Source organism: Melozone crissalis, unplaced genomic scaffold (assembly GCF_028551555.1).
Source record: "Melozone crissalis strain CALT ecotype California unplaced genomic scaffold, PUWL_Pcris_2 ptg000005l_1, whole genome shotgun sequence".
NCBI classification, from domain to species: domain Eukaryota; kingdom Metazoa; phylum Chordata; class Aves; order Passeriformes; family Passerellidae; genus Melozone; species Melozone crissalis.
Genome location: NW_026535783.1, coordinates 42067650 through 42079723, shown reverse-complemented (window position 1 = coordinate 42079723; position 12074 = coordinate 42067650). Strand labels below are relative to the sequence as shown.

Genomic DNA, 12074 nt, shown 5'->3' with positions numbered 1-12074 from the left:
CACATGTACTTCTCCAGTAGTTCTACAGGAATGGCAAAACATGTGATGGATGGAATTGTTGAGAAGGATTGTAATCACATATCCTGGAACAGCTGAATCTGTCAGCTGCAATTGATTGTGTTTGACTCTATACTTGTACACTCCATTTTCCTTTTCAAAGTAAAGTATTATGCATACTCTCTGTGTTTGTTCAGACCTAAGAAAACTAAGCAAATAATAGCTACTGCTGTAAACTATCAAGTGGCTACTTGTGGAGAAGATGGAGGTACACTCTCCTTAGATCTGTGCATTCGAAGTAGAAGAGAAAACAGGAAAGTTATAATTATCTGTAAGGGGAAAACAAAAAACTTCACAATGCAGATTGTGAGATATTGGAACAGGTTGCCTGGAGGGTTTGTTGAAATGTCATCTTTGAGGATACTCAAAACTTGACAGAACAAGGTTCAGAGCTGCCTAACCTGACTTCGACCATACTGTGCTGTGAGTGGGGAGTGGGACCAGATGACCTCCACAGGTCCTGTCAGCTTAAATTCAAGATTTTATGACTGTATATGTTTTTATTAGATACCTGTCAGTGAGACATAAGAAATCAGATCAATAATAGATCCTTTTGGACTGTGCCTGGATTTTTAGCAGTGTAATTTATGGCAGATTTTTCCTTAAATTTCTGATAATGGGGACAGTGATTGAAAATAGAAGTTAGAACGGAAAGATACTAAATATTTTGCAGTTCAGGTGTAGAGAGACTGGCTAGTGTAAGTAATTTCCTTTTGATCTTTATTGCTGTTGAAAAAGGGACTAAAATTGACTTCAGAAGTATAGATGTAGTTAGCAAATAAAGCATAGAGAAGCGGTGAAGGCTGAATAGACTGGAACACACTGACTAAATTATGGTAAATTAACTAAACAAAATAGAAAAATTGGATGAAAAGATTGAAAAAAAATTCTCACATTTTACTTTTCCATAGAAAATGTTTTTCTGGGAAGATTTAGTCTCACCTTCTTTGTGCTGGAGTATTTTATGTAAAAACAACATTTATTTTATTGTGATGTTTTCATATTATTATATTTCCTTATTTTTTATTTGTGAGATGATGTCAGTACACAAGAGTAAAATACTTTATTGTGCTTGCATCCCATAAAATATTTTTACCGGATCTCAACATTTACAAGTTCTATTTATATAGATAATTTTATGGAGAAGGAATTAAACCTTGGTTATTTTTCAATATATAGAAGTGATTTGGAAATTCTTTATGAAGTGTAATACAAACTCTCACACAAGGAAAAGCGTGTAAATGCTACAGGGGACCTAACACTGGAATACACATATGAATAATATATTAGTTGATATACAGTACATATAATTAAAATTGAAAGAGTAAAGCAAATTTATAAAATATTTAAAATGAATAGTAAGGAACACTGCAGAGAATTAAATGCATTTCTTGTTTTTTTAGTCTTGACAGTTATCTGCTACCAGTATGTAGCAGTTTTCCTAGGGAGGATGTTTCCCATACATAAGAAATTGCCTGGGTTCTTTGACATGCAATGAAGCATAACTAAAGCAACAGTCTCTAGATATGATAGAAAACAGTAGAATTTTTCTCAGTAAAAAAGGTTAACTTTCCATTACCAAGTGGAAATGAAATTACACAAATATGTGTTACAATTTAGAATTTAGAAATAAATTGAGCAGTTAGAAGTCATGAGACATCTTTGACCAGAACCTCTGTCATAAGAAAATTGTGAAGTCATTTAAATAGTTTCCTCTTGAGGAGGGATGGAGGAATGGTTGGTTTTCTTTTTTTTTTTTTTTTTTTTGCTTCCTTTAGGTTTTCTAAATTGCTGAATTTTTGTCAGTCAGTCAGCAGCTAAAATCAGACATCTCCTTGAAAAGTCAAAACTCTGTGTACTCAAAAAGACCTTGATCTTGTCTGGAATTATGGATACATGTCTTTGAAAACTGCAAGTTATCAGATATAAATTGAAGGATTTATTTGGTATAGTCTTTCTATTGTAGTGATTTAAAAAAATCTGATGTAGAACTTTTCTGACCTCAAAAAATTTGGTGTCTTGATTTGAACAATAGACTGCACTTAGTGAACAGCTTTCTTTAAGAAAATTTGGTGATAGGGGCTAAGAACTCTGTAGTTTTATGTTCCATGCACAAGGATGAGGTTTTGGTATTGAAGAAATCCCTGTCTAGCATGGAACATATTAGCAATTGAACTAGGCAGGGTTTGCAATGAGAATAGGTGTGGGATTTGACTGAGTGCCAAATCATGGATTTCTAGCCTGTGTGCCAGTAGTTGGGTGTCTTTCTGGATGCCCTTGTAGGATGTAACAATAGATTTCACTGCTTGCATAGATGGGCAGAATTTAGTGTCCATTAAGATACTTTTAAAGCAGAAGATTATGAAGACTATGTTTTTGTACAACCATCTTTTGTTTTGCTTTTGAAATCCTTTAGTTTTATGTTGTGTGTTACAAGGTTCTTATTTGTTATGTCATGCTAGGTCTCTTGGCTTGAGAAAAGACATAAAAAGAAATACAGTAGAAATTTAAATTTAAAAAGGAAATTTAAAAATTCTGTTTACTTATTTTAATGTATTTTTCCCCATCCCCTCTTGTCTTGTCTGTTCCTCCTGTCAAATAAAGGCCAAGAAACACCAGGTCTTTCTAACAGAGACGTATGAAAACAACATGAGAGAGCTGGAGTTACTCTTGGACAGCTTTGCTATGTCAGGCCAGCGGACAGCAGGTTAGTTGAAGGTATAAAATGACAGATGCATCTGTCAATGTTCCAAAGTCACTACATTGTGGGAATTCTGCAGATGCCTCTTGCATTCCCTCTTCTCAACATGCTTTGATTTGATGACATGATAAGAGCAGTTCTCACAGCAGTCAAATGGCCTTGCTAGCTGAGAAAGGGTGACGGATTGTGGACCTGCTGTTGTCAGCCCAGAGCTTGATTTACAAATGCTGGGGTGTATATGATCGGTCAGAAAAGGGCTCACTTGCTGTGCTCTAAATCCAACTGAGAAAAAAGTCCTTACAGTATACCTGCAAAGGGAACAGATGTTTTGCCTGAACTGAGCCAAATTCTGAGGCAACCTTCAGCAACTTAAAGGTCATATATTCAAAAAGGTTGTGTAGGACACATGATGCAACACAATACTTTTTACAGTTGATTGTGGATGTGTACTATGTTGCATTCATTTAATCTGATACAGAACAAATGTTTCCCTTTCTTCATTAAAAAAAATTGTAATTCAGTGGTTGTCACTCTGCTACCTGGCTTTATATATAAGTAGTGTATCAGACTTAACAAACTGCTGCCTGGTTAGAAATTTGAAATAGTGGCTAATATAAACAAGTTGAACTGTAATGTCAAGCTAGTGATTTTTTTAAAGCTGAAAACTGGCAATTTAAAAAAATTTCATTTAAAACTTAGTTCCTGTTAGAAAAATTGCATACTAGACACAAAATGCTTCCAATTTACAGTGAAAGTAAACAGGAAGAAAACAAGTAAAATGGAGTGTTCTGGCACTTTTTAACAACAATAGACATAAATGGTTTGCTAAAAACACTTTGAAATGAAGATACACTTTCTTGTATCTTCACAAAGAGTTTTTTTTAGGGCCTGGTGATACTGAATTTCAATAAAGAAACAACTTCTTGGGATTTCTTTTATCCTTAAAAGGTGAGCTTGGATTCTGTCATGCATTGATTTCCTTGCATAGGCCATATGCTTCATTGTTTGGGACTGGTATCAGTTTTATTCTGTAATTATAAATGTGATAATACCTGTAGGTTTACAGTTGAAAAGCTCTTTAAGACTGTAGGTTTTCCACAGTTTTGCCAAGTTCCACGTGCTTTAAAAGGACTTGAGTAAATCTGGGGGGAGTTACTTAAGCAAGTAAGTGCAATTTACAAAGCAGCAATTATCTTTTGGATGGTAAGCCTTGCTAAGAACAGCTTTCACTTGTTTCTATAATATGAGAAATTTAATAACAGTACCTTTAGTACTAATTTCCTTTGTCTGAGATAAACTTTTAAACTAATTTAAATTGATCTTTTTTTTCAAGCTTTAGGATCTGTGAAGAGGCTCTTGAGGCAGATAGTAGAACTTAGCTTTGCAGTGGATTGCCTGAGTCCTTACAGTCAATTCCAGTTTTTTACTATTAGAATAGACATTGACTAAGACTTTTGTCCGACATATTTGTTATGCTTTTAAGTTTGAAACTTAAATTTAATGCTTTGCATTATTATATTATCACTGTGGTGTACTTACAAATTTTTGTATTTAATAGCATTTATTCAAATTTTTTAAAATTGTTATTATATTTGAAAGGGAATACCTATGTGCTAATAAAAGTAAAAATCTTAAATAAATCTTTTTAGTCTAATTACTAGATGAGGGGCTACATTAGCCACAGTTGATAGGGAAGTCTTTCTTGTTCTTGTGGTCAACATTGAACTCAAGGGGTTGAGAGATCTACTTAAAAATCTATCAGTATTAAAGATCCAACACTAAAGATTCAGCCCCTTAATTCAAGTGCTGAGCAGTCTATGATTATTAACCTATACAGTAAAGAGAAGATAATACTATCTTTTTATTGATAGTATTGATCATTGGCCCAGTTGATGTGGGCTGATGCCAGGCACCTATGAAAGCTGCTAATTGTGCAGCTGGACAGAGGAGAGGAAATTTAATGTAGGGTTCATGGTTAGGACCAGAAGAGTTCACTCATCAAATACCATCACAGGCAAAACAGGCTTAACTTACAGATATGAACTTACTTACAGATAAGAACATCAGAGCAGGATAAAGAGAGGTAAAACAAGCCCTTTAAAAACACCTTCCCCCCATCCCTCCCTCTACCTCCTTTGCCAGCTGTACCTCCTACCCAGCTGGCACGAGGAGACAGGGAATGGGTGTTACATTAGTTCATCACCTGTGGTTCATCACCTGTGGCTTCTCCTGCTGCTCAGGGAGAGGGAGTCCGTCTCCTGCTGCACTGCAGGGTCCCTCCCACAGCAAACAGTTCACTGAGAGCTTCTCCAACGTGGCTCCATCTCATCAGCAACAGCTCCCTCCAAACTGCTGCAACGTGAGTCCATCCCACAGGCAACAGTTCTCCCAAAACTGCTGCAGCCTGGGTCACTGTTCCGTGGGGTGCAGTGCTCCAAGGACAGGCTGCTCCAGCCTGGCAGCAGGAGCCCTCTCTCCACAGGCCTCCCACAGGATCTCAGCCTCTTCCAGGGTATCTGCCTGCTGCAGTGTGGGGCTCCTCCACAGGCTGTGGGCAGATCTCTGCATCCCTGTGGCCCTGCATGGGCACAGCTGCTTCCCCATGGGCTGCACCACGGCCCGCAGAGGAATGTGGGCTCTGGTGCCTGGAGCACCTCCTGTCCCTTCTTCTGCACTGACCCTGGTGTCTGCAATGTTGTTCTTCTCACTTGTTCTCACTCCTGCTTCTCTGTACTGCCAATTACAGCAGCCAGCAACATGTCCATCTTTGGAGCCACGAGGGATTGGCTCTGCTGGACATGGTGGAAGCTTCTAGCAACTTCTCACAGAAGCCACCCCTGAAGCCTCTCCACCATCAAAAACCAGCCCATGCAAACTCAATGCAGATTAAAACCTAAATAGTTTTAGAAAACTTTTTTTTTCCTTTATGCACGTCAAAATAACAAGCAAAAATCCATGTTTTCTCCTTTTCCAGTGACCTTTATATATTTTCCAGAGCATTGTTATTCTCATTGGTTCATTTGCATGAATTCACTTTGTATCTTTTCAGTTTATCGCATTGTGCAGTTATTCAGCAATAGGGTGTGTTCTTAAGAGTCTTTGTCCTCTGGAAAAAGTAGTTATGGTCGTAGTAATCTGAAAAAAGGGTGAAATGGGTGCGAAGTCCTAAGAGTGTTAGCTGCTTTGAGTTAGCATCACCTTTTTTTGGTCAAAAATTGAAAACACAGCACCATATGAGCTGTTCTGAAGAAAATTATCTCTTTTCCTACCCTTGGCCCAGTACAGCTAGCAGAAAGTCTGAAACAGAAGATTTAAGAGTTTGTTCACTTGTATACTTCTGCAAGACTCGTATGGAACTTGGCATTTTTCCCCAATTCTTCCCTCAAGCTCTTGGGCAGTACTGGGCGCACACTTCAAGAACTGGGTTGCGTTTTTTATCTCATTGCTGACATCATGCTTCTGCCACAACAGAGTGTGTTTGGATTATGCTGCATGTCTCCTGCACAGTTGTATGAAGTCAGACAACATTTGGGCAGCATTAAAGCCACAGGTCTGTTTTCAAATGGTAGACTGAATCTGTATTTCTATTGGCAGATTGAGCTGCCTAGAAGTAGGGTTAGAGCAAAGGGAAGGAATGACAGCATGAAAAGCTTACTGGCAAAATTCTAATTTTGGCAAACATGATATTAATCCAACATCATTGCAGGTTGGGACTTAAAATATGAAAATACTTTATGTAGACAGTTTGACAGAAACTATGGTATGGAAGATAACTCTTGGATAGACTTAATACGCATTGTTTTAAAGTGAATGAGAATTGTTTACCACTTTGCTAGAGCTACAAGTATGAAAAAATAGTGTTTATTTTTTTGTGCAATAAGATCAACGCATAATGTTCCTACAATGGGTAGTAGTGAGAGGTTGGTCTTGTAAATAAGAAGATTGGACTGGAGCTCTCTGCATTGCTGTAGCTGTGGTTATGTGATAAAAATTATCCTAAGGTCACAGTCAGCACTTTCTTCAATGTAAAATCTTCTCAAAAGAGGTCAGATTTTATGAATTCTTCTTAGGTTGGTTTTAAGTGTAACACAGTTGTTTGGGATATCTCTAGGATTCACAGGGCTCTGAAGTGTCATTAAGAAACTCTTGTTTTTTCCCTGACTCTACAGACTTTTAGAAACTGTGGTAAGTAGTGGAGTGGCTGATAGGACAGAGGTCAGTCCCTGGGATGTGCATGCTGTAGAGCCGATCTTGCTCCTGCTGCTGAAAGCAATCTTGCAAATATGTGTTGCTTTGAATAGGTGGGACTTTGTAACACCTAGTCCAGCCTGAACAGCACTTTATACTTTCTGGTATTATCAAAAGTCAGGAGAGAAGAGGCTAACTAATTGAAAGAATTTTGTAAACACCAATTGGCAATACGTTCTGACTTGTGCACTTAAGTACGTTTTCCACTGAGTTCTATTGGTGTATTACATGTAGCCTACAAGAGGAATTTAATTATTTTTATACAATGCCGTAGTAGAATGTCGTGCTTATTAGATGACACTAATTATAGAATATTTTTTAAATGCCCAGCAAGTATGTAAGTGGACCTCCTCTGATAAAGTTTTATGGAGAGCCAAAGAAAAGTCTCAGACTTTAGTACCTGATTTGACTTCATGAGCCACCCTGTGTAAATTGCTTAGTGACACTGGTGATAAGCGCCTCTATCATTGTTTAGTTGTGCTGGGAGTTTTGATGATTTAGCTTTCCCGGATTTAAAATTCCCCAGATATTTTCACTTTTGCAAAATAAGGCTGCTATTATAGTTGGTAAAGATAGTTTTCCTTAGAGAACATGTTAAAAATTGTTGAAACGTTGATACTATAATTTGCCACACAATAAGTGATAAAAGTTTTTTTCTAAGAATATAAATAATGCTGAGAGGAATGGTCTGTCAATAACCTAGTATTGTGGTGTAACACCAGGAAAAAAGAAAAGTTTGTTCTTGGAAACTGAATATCAGCTGACATCTTGTGACCTCTCGATCAATACAGTGTTGTTTTGCTTTCTTGGCACATTGTTCTATGCACTTTGGAATGGTCAGACTTGTTCATATGTCCCCAATAAGGGCAACAAGATCAGAAGTCTCAATCTAAAGGTTTAATAAATAAGTTTAGTGTGTATATAATTGTTATATCAGATTTATAATTGAACTGTTATATAGGACCCTACAGACAGATACTATTTTTTTTGTCATATCCTTCAGAATAAAATTTAATATAATTTAAAATGTTATCAAGTCCTCTCCAAGCATAGCATAATCATATGATCTTTGGCTCCGTAAGGCTTTGAGTAAATGAAGTACTGCATTACTATATGCATGCTCAGTCACAACACCAAAATAATGTCAGGAAAAGTGTAACATTCTTAAATTTCAGACAACATGTTTTTCAAAGTATATAATTGTGTGGTTTAAAAGTTGGCTTGTCTGACTGAATGACACAGGTTTGACCACAGTAGGAATAATATGTGAGACTGCATACCAAATGCATTAGACATAAATGTAATCCAGAATTTACAGTTCTGTATCTTCTATTAAAGCTTTTAAACAGATGCCTTTTAGCTCTATTTGCTATGAAAGCATGGCTATACAGCTGTATCTCTCATGGCAAACAAGGCTGCTCTTCAGTGTTCTGTATTGTCACTGAAGCCCTAAATAATTCTAATACCTCACATCCAGGGTGAGTAATTTTCTCTCTGTGGCTTTAAGGCTTAATTTTTGTTCTGTGTTTTCCTTCAGGCACTTGTGAGGACAAAGATAAACCTCTGAGCTGCTCTGTCGTTGAGACTTTGAGGTGTACCTTGACAGCTTACCAGAACAAGCTGGAAGATACGTCTAATGAGGTAGCACTTGCAATGTTTGGCTCTATATGTATTGCATTTGGCCTGCAGCAGAACATACACTTGGCTTGTAAAAAAACTGCAGAAGAGTGGGAATGTTGAGTAGACAGCTTCAAGTATGCCTGAAGAAAAAATCTCTGTCGCTACTATTTCTCTAAGCTTGCCCTACAGTAAAGTTTCACATTTGTGGGGACAGGGAGAACAGTTTTTTGTCTTTCTAGTTTAATTTGCTTTTCTAGTTCAGTCTTTTGGGGTTATTTTCAAAAAACATTTAGAATAACAAGCCGCTCATATATAGAATGTTAGTTAGAAGATAATGATCTAAGAGGGCAGCTGCATATACTGCAGCGTTCCTAAAAACACAATGGTTGAGCCTCATTAATCACTGCTATCAGGCATGCTCCCCTGTACTTCTAAAACTGGTATAATTTTCTGAGGAGAGTGTTTTCAATGGATTCTCTTTGGGAGCTTTTTTGCTATAATTTCAATAAAAATGTTAGAATACTGTCTTTATGTTATCTAATAAAATAATGGAAGTATTTCAATTTTGGGAAACTTACCCTTGAAAAATATCAGATGTTTTCCATGCAGTCCTTTTATAACACTGACTGAGAAGTTACAGTTTTGCATTTCTTTTCTTGTGTTTTTTGCTAGTCTGACTAAATTACTCCTCTTGGGTGTAAATGTGTTATTAATTTGTGGCTTTAAAGGCTGTACAGAGAAGTTAACTGCACCATTAAAACTTTTTGTACAAACATGTGATTAGACTTTGAATAAAACTGGCAAATACAGAAAGGCAAGGTGTGATGAGATTGTAAAGTGCCAGCACTCTTATTTAATTTCTAGGTTTTGTCTATTATTTTGACAAATGCATCGTCTAGCTAGTCATTCAACAGGTTTAAAACAATTAAAAATTAAAAATAAAAAAAGAAAACTATATTAGCTTTGCCCTTTTTAGTGGAAAAAATAGGTCTCCCACAAGACCTTTGAGTTTGTTCAAGGGGCACAAAAATAAGTGACCATGGTAACAATTACACTTTTTAAACAGCAAGCACTGTTAAGTCTCTCCCAGCGAGATAAGACAACTGATGTGTATAGTCATTATGAAACTCTTCTGAGACCCAAGTCTGGAAGCTGCAGAGTAACTAGGAACATATTGCCCACCGCGAATTGTTATTTGGGAGGAGGAGCATCACGTGATAGACAGCACAGTTGAAAAGTCGACTCAGCAGGCTTTGGCTTAGTGATGTGCTTTGTTGTGAAACTGTGCCAGAGACAGCAGTGGGGAGACCAAGGGGGTGGCTTCTAAGAAAGCAGAGAGAGTGTTCTGACAGAAAGAAGAATGAACTGTCAAGGAAAATAAATCGCAAGCAGAGCAGGACCAACAGATGACCTGCCACAAGACTTCCCAGTAGGACTGTGTGTGACTGACCCTGAAGTTGTCATATGGAGCCAGAGATCACTGAGCACCTTCGTGGTGCACAGAAAGGGCAGTGCTCTGTCCTTCTTGATTACCCCTGCCCCCACAGAGAATGCTGCTTTTGGCTTTTTATGTGTGAGATATGTTTAATAATAAAACTTTAATAATACAATAATGCACAAGGGGACTATGAAGGGCACTGTGCAATAAAACTAGGTTGTTTTAATACACAATAAGGAAGGGTTTTAGTAGCAACACAACAGTAAGCAAATTTTAGTGGTTTCCTTTATAAAAAGATTTTCAACAAGATCCCACATATTGATGAATTTATTAATGTATGTGTACACCTGTATGTATATGTGAAATACGCTGGTAAACTTGTCATGTGTCATCTTTAACTTACTGTGTTAAACATTTGATTAAAAGATCTGGTTAGTTTGTGTAGTCACACAAACTAACAAACAGAAAGGTGTAGAAGTGTTTTGGGTTTTGAAGATAACTAACTTCTGACTTTCTGTATAGTGCAGATACCAGAACATGTTTGGATAGAGGGAAATGATTAGTAAACTAATAAAAAGACTGGAAATATTCCAGTAGCATTCTTTAATTTACTGTAATTATTTCTAAGGATTCTGTCAAGTTTCCTGACATCAAAATATAAAAATAAACATTTTAAATGTAATTCATAAATTTTGCAAATTAGGTGTTCTATTTCTGAGTTGCTCCTTAAATGTCAGGCGTTAGCAGCATCATCATAAAAACAGAGATACACATTATTTTGTTATGTAGTTACTGTTTTTGAAAGCGGAAAGTGAAGCCAGTACACATGGTAGTACCTCAGTACATATTAAGCAACCTCTGAGATTGCTTTTGCTTTTAAGCCTAAAAGTCATTGTGCCTCTGTGGTACATTGATGCTTTTTACAGTATGTGAGTACTATCCAGTGCTCTGTAAAGAATCAAGCTTGTAGCTAGACAATTTCTGCAAATGGCCACTGACTTGAAAACTTGTTTGCTCAAACCACTCCCCAGATGATTATCTGAATTTACTATACTTTCAAGTGCATTTCAGAAGCTGTGTTTTTGTCAGATATTTTGAGAGTTAATAGGATAGGTAAGAATGGACTCAGTTTGGGATTCTGCCACTACTCTTCATTTTAAATCATTGTAAAAGATTATTTAGGGTTTTGTAATGGCATATTATTTAGATGGTATGTAGTACAAAAGCTCTTCAAGGAATTTAAATAAATTTTGTTTTTTACTTTCATGTATGAAATTCTTCCTTTATATTATATTGAATAGATCATTGCACCCTTTCTGTAAAAGCCTCTTTGACTTTCATATTTTTTGCAGCTTGAGAAAATGAAGGCTTTGTGTAAAAAGACAACAAAAGAACTTGAGGTATCTGAGGAGAAAATGTGTGCTTTAAGACAAGACCTGAAGGTAGGTTTAATGAACTTAGCATAAAATGTGAACATTTTGCAAAACCTATCTTTCCGGATTAAAAGTATTTTTTTTCTTATCAGAGTAAGTCCTTCTATCATTGTAGTCTATTGAGCAAACTAGTTTACCTCACAAGTTTCTGTGAAATCATGCTGCTTTATCCTAGTTATCACTATAAAGCACATAATTTCAATGATTGCCCTTCTGAAATAATTAAAATACCTTGATAAATTTTCAAGTATTGTTTTATATTGAAATCATTATCAGTAATCTTTTTTGTTTAACTGTTTTTCTCAAGAAAAGGGAAAGAGAATTTAATTATCTCTATGCATATGAAGGTATATTTTTTTAACTATGTCAATTCTTTAGTTAATTGTTTTGTTTATGTTTGTCAGAAGGGTCAATGCATGTGATACATCAAGTTCTCTTTAACATCTGTAAAGTATGCAGCCTAAAATTTCTTGGAGTAAAAGTTACCTGAGATAAAAACACTTGAGAGCTCTTTCCTTTAGTTTTGGAAATATTTTTTTTCTTTCTGTTTTTGGCTGACACCACTTTTGTAATGTCC

At 36.4% G+C, this 12074-nt stretch overlaps 1 protein-coding gene across 1 annotated transcript in view; it reads left to right on the top strand.

Annotated features, from left to right (window-relative positions):
- Positions 1 to 12074, top strand: part of CCDC171 (coiled-coil domain containing 171) — a 159666-nt gene that overhangs the window by 40109 nt on the left and 107483 nt on the right. The window contains 3 exon segments of the mRNA XM_054289527.1: positions 2662 to 2764; positions 8544 to 8647; positions 11417 to 11506. Of these exon segments, the coding sequence (XP_054145502.1) occupies positions 2662 to 2764; positions 8544 to 8647; positions 11417 to 11506 (297 nt within the window).